Source organism: Corvus brachyrhynchos, unplaced genomic scaffold (genome assembly GCF_000691975.1).
Source record: "Corvus brachyrhynchos isolate BGI_N302 unplaced genomic scaffold, ASM69197v1 scaffold165, whole genome shotgun sequence".
NCBI classification, from domain to species: Eukaryota; Metazoa; Chordata; class Aves; order Passeriformes; family Corvidae; genus Corvus; species Corvus brachyrhynchos.
The window spans coordinates 133,576-137,005 of record NW_008238315.1 but is presented as its reverse complement, the minus strand read 5'-3'; the positions used below and the strand labels follow the sequence as shown (position 1 = coordinate 137,005).

The 3,430-nt window shown below is 61.1% G+C and overlaps 1 protein-coding gene across 7 annotated transcripts in view; it reads left to right on the top strand.

Annotated features, from left to right (window-relative positions):
- The window catches only part of UNC93B1 (unc-93 homolog B1 (C. elegans)), a 3,985-nt gene extending 561 nt beyond the window's left edge, over positions 1–3,424 (top strand). The window contains exons 2-12 of one of the 7 annotated variants that reach the window (XM_017733724.1): positions 304–405; positions 489–633; positions 711–864; positions 942–1,103; positions 1,169–1,298; positions 1,378–1,471; positions 1,551–1,930; positions 2,000–2,273; positions 2,503–2,621; positions 2,704–2,902; positions 3,103–3,424. In XM_017733724.1, coding sequence (XP_017589213.1) covers positions 304–405; positions 489–633; positions 711–864; positions 942–1,103; positions 1,169–1,298; positions 1,378–1,471; positions 1,551–1,930; positions 2,000–2,273; positions 2,503–2,621; positions 2,704–2,902; positions 3,103–3,170 — 1,827 coding nt within the window. In that variant the 3' untranslated portion in view covers positions 3,171–3,424. Of the gene's footprint in view, positions 1–6; positions 35–276; positions 406–488; positions 634–710; positions 865–941; positions 1,104–1,168; positions 1,299–1,377; positions 1,472–1,550; positions 1,931–1,999; positions 2,274–2,502; positions 2,622–2,703; positions 2,994–3,102 lie in introns of those variants that run through there. The other 6 variants (XM_017733729.1, XM_017733728.1, XM_017733727.1 and 3 more) reach the window with 6 other exon arrangements.
- Positions 3,425–3,430: the final 6 nt, after the last annotated feature.

Below are 3,430 nucleotides of genomic sequence, written 5' to 3'. Positions count from 1 at the left end.
TGAGCCCAGAGGTGCAGTTCTGGGGGGTGCAAAGGTGGGTAGGGGGCGCGGGGTTCGAGGTGCAGGATCTGGAGGTGTAGGGGTGCAAAACACAGGAATGCAAACCATGAGTGCAGGATCTGCGGGTGCAGAGCACAGAGGTTCAGGGCTTGGGGGTGCTGTGTACATGGGTACAAGGTGCTGGATGTAGGGGTGCAAGGCCTGGGAGCGCTGGGCAGGAGGGTGCAGGACACAGGGGTGCAAAACATATGGGTGCAAGACTTGGGGTGCCAACAGGGTGCCCCCCACCCTGACACCATCCAGGGTCCCCCAGAAGCAGCAATGGAGAAGGACTTAGACTGCTGTCAGGATGGGGCCAAGACAGTGCCAAGCGCCGGACTGAGCACCGAGGGGACAGAGACACAGGTGAGACCAAGGGGACACCCGCCGGGGAGGAACCAGGCCTGTGGTGACCATCCCCAAGGGCTGACAGCTGGAATCACCCACAGCTGGACGATTTTGTGGGTGCTCATCACCCTGACTACAATGAGGAGGAGGAGGAGCAGAAGTACTTCCGCCGAAAGCGCCTTGGTGTCATCAAGAACGTGGTGGCTGCCAGCCTGGCTGGCACCCTCACTTATGGCGTCTACCTGGGTATGGAACCTCCCAGGGACCCCCCAAAACAACTTGGGGTGTTCAGGGCATAGGGTGACCACCCCTGGACCCCCCAGGCCTGCTGCAGATGCAGCTGATCCTTCACTATGACGAGACCTACCGGGAGGTGAAGTACAGCAACATCGGGCTGGAGGACATCGACCGCAAGGTGCTGATGGGCATCAATGTCACGCCTGTGGCGGCGCTGCTCTACACACCCGTCCTCATCAGGTACGGCCCCGCCGCGCTCCCGGCTGGCACGGCTCACTGATGCAGCCACCCACGCTTCCCACTCCTCGCCCCCACAGGTTCTTCGGCACCAAGTGGGCCATGTTCCTGGCGGTTGGCATCTATGCCCTCTTTGTCTCCAGCAACTACTGGGAGCGCTACTACACGCTGGTGCCCTCTGCCGTGGCCATTGGGGGGGTCATTGTGCCCCTTTGGGCCTCCATGGGCACCTACATCACGCGGTAGGCATCCGGGGGGGGCGGGCAGGGGGTGCAGAGCGTGCCAGCTGACCTGCTGCTCCATGCAGGATGGCCCAGAAGTACTACGAGTACGTTAACTACAAGGAGGAGCAGGAGAAGGAGAGGCAGCGGGTGCCACGGGATGCCTGCAATGCCTACATCATCGTCTTCCAGACAGTCTTCTACTCCTGCTTCCACGTGAGTGCCAGTGGGGTGGCTGGGATGGGCGGGGGGCTGTGCTGGCAGCACTGAGCATGCACCCCTCTACGTCCTGCAGTTGAGCTTTGTCTGCGCTCAGATGCCCATGGTCTTCTTCCTCAACAACTACCTCTACCAACTCAACCACACACTCTTCGCGGTGAAGCACTGCGGTGAGGCTGCAGGTGGGGGTGCGGGGCGGCACTGGGAGTCCCTCAGTTGGGATTAACCATGGCCTGTGCCCACTGGCAGGGACCCTGAGCCACGGCACACTGCCTGGCTTCAACAAGACAGTGCTGCAGAGCCTTCCCCGCAGCGTCAACCTCATCATCGTGGAGAGTGTGCTGATGGCTGCCGCCTTCCTCGCCATGCTGGTGCTGAGCACCAGGGCAGGAGGGGACAGGGATGGGCTGGACAATGGCAGGACCTCACCCACAGGTGCTCCACAGGTGCTGGTGCTGTGCGGCGCGGCGTACCGGCCCATGGAGGAGATCGACATGCGCAGCATCGGCTGGGGCAACATCTTCCAGCTGCCCTTCAAGCACATGCGGGACTATCGCCTGCGGCACCTCTTCCCATTGTTTATCTACAGCGGCTTCGAGGTGCTCTTTGTCTGCACCGGATTTTCCCTGGTAGGATCCGGGATGGGGTGGGAGGTGATGGAGCAGGGACAGGTGACAATGAGCCCATGCTTGCTGCAGAACTACGGTGTTTGCGCCCTGGGGCTGGAGAGGTTGGCGTATCTCCTCATGGCCTACGGCTTCTCCGCCTCGGCGTGCTCCAGCCTGGCCCTATGCATGCTGCGCCTGCGCCGGCACATCCCACTCCTGGCTGGAGCCTTCATCCACGCTGCACTCCTGGTGACACTCTTCTGCTGGGCGCCGGAGCCCCGGTACCTGGCACAGGCACCACTGCTCTACAGCATTGCCGTGCTCTGGGGCACGGGCAGCGCCCTCAACAAGACCGGAATCAGCAGTGAGTAGTGGGGAGGTCCCAAAACAGCCTCAGTTGTCCCCAGAACACCTTGGTGGTCCCCAAAATAGCCTGGGTTGTCCTGAGTTTTTCCATCCTCTCCTCATGTCCCCCGGCACCACAAGTTTGTGGTCCCACTCTTCGGATCCACGGGATAGACCTGCTGTGATTGTCCCCCACGCCAAGGGGACATGGCACAGGAAGGGGACACTGATTCCAGTCTCTGCCACAGTCCTCCTGGGAATGTTGTACAAGAAGAAGGAGCGCCAAGACTTCATCTTCACCATCTACCACTGGTGGCAGGCCCTGGCCATCTTCACCGTCTACCTGTGGTCAGGGCTGCCCATGAAGGTAAGTCCCAGCCCACTCTGAGACATTCCAGGCTTTTTGGGGATACAGCGCCACACCAATCCCAAAATTCCCTGTGCTCCAGGCCAAGCTGTCCATCATGCTGCTGACGCTGGTGGTGGCCGTGGGGACATACCTGTGGATGGAGCGGAAGGTGGCACACAACGTGGAGGTCCGGCTGCCCCGCATCCCGCGCCCACGCCACAAAACACGTGGATACCGCTACCTGGAGGACAACTCGGATGAGACTGGCTCCGACGGTGATGGGGACAAGGAAGATGAAGGCAGGCACCCAACCGAGGCCACCAGCGAGGATGAGCTGCCAAAAGAGGATGGGGAGCAATTGGGATAGAGACAGCCTGGCCTGGGCCCCATCCTGCTCTTGGTGCCTGAGGGGGTTCTGCAGCTCCCCCCATGTGGGCCCTAAATTCTGCAAATCTCCTTAGGTCAGGCTTGCAGCCCCTTGAGCTAAGCCTAGATGAAGGCAGGCACCCAACCGAGGCCACCAGCGAGGATGAGCTGCCAAAAGAGGATGGGGAGCAATTGGGATAGAGACAGCCTGGCCTGGGCCCCATCCTGCTCTTGGTGCCTGAGGGGGTTCTGCAGCTCCCCCCATGTGGGCCCTAAATTCTGCAAATCTCCTTAGGTCAGGCTTGCAGCCCCTTGAGCTAAGCCTAAAGCCCCCAGGCAGCCCAGATCCCCCCACACTGGCTGATAGACCCCCAGATCGGCACATAGACCCCCCAGGGCAGGTCTGCAGCCTCCAGATTGACCTACCGCCCCCACACCGAGGGACAGCGAACCCCCAATAT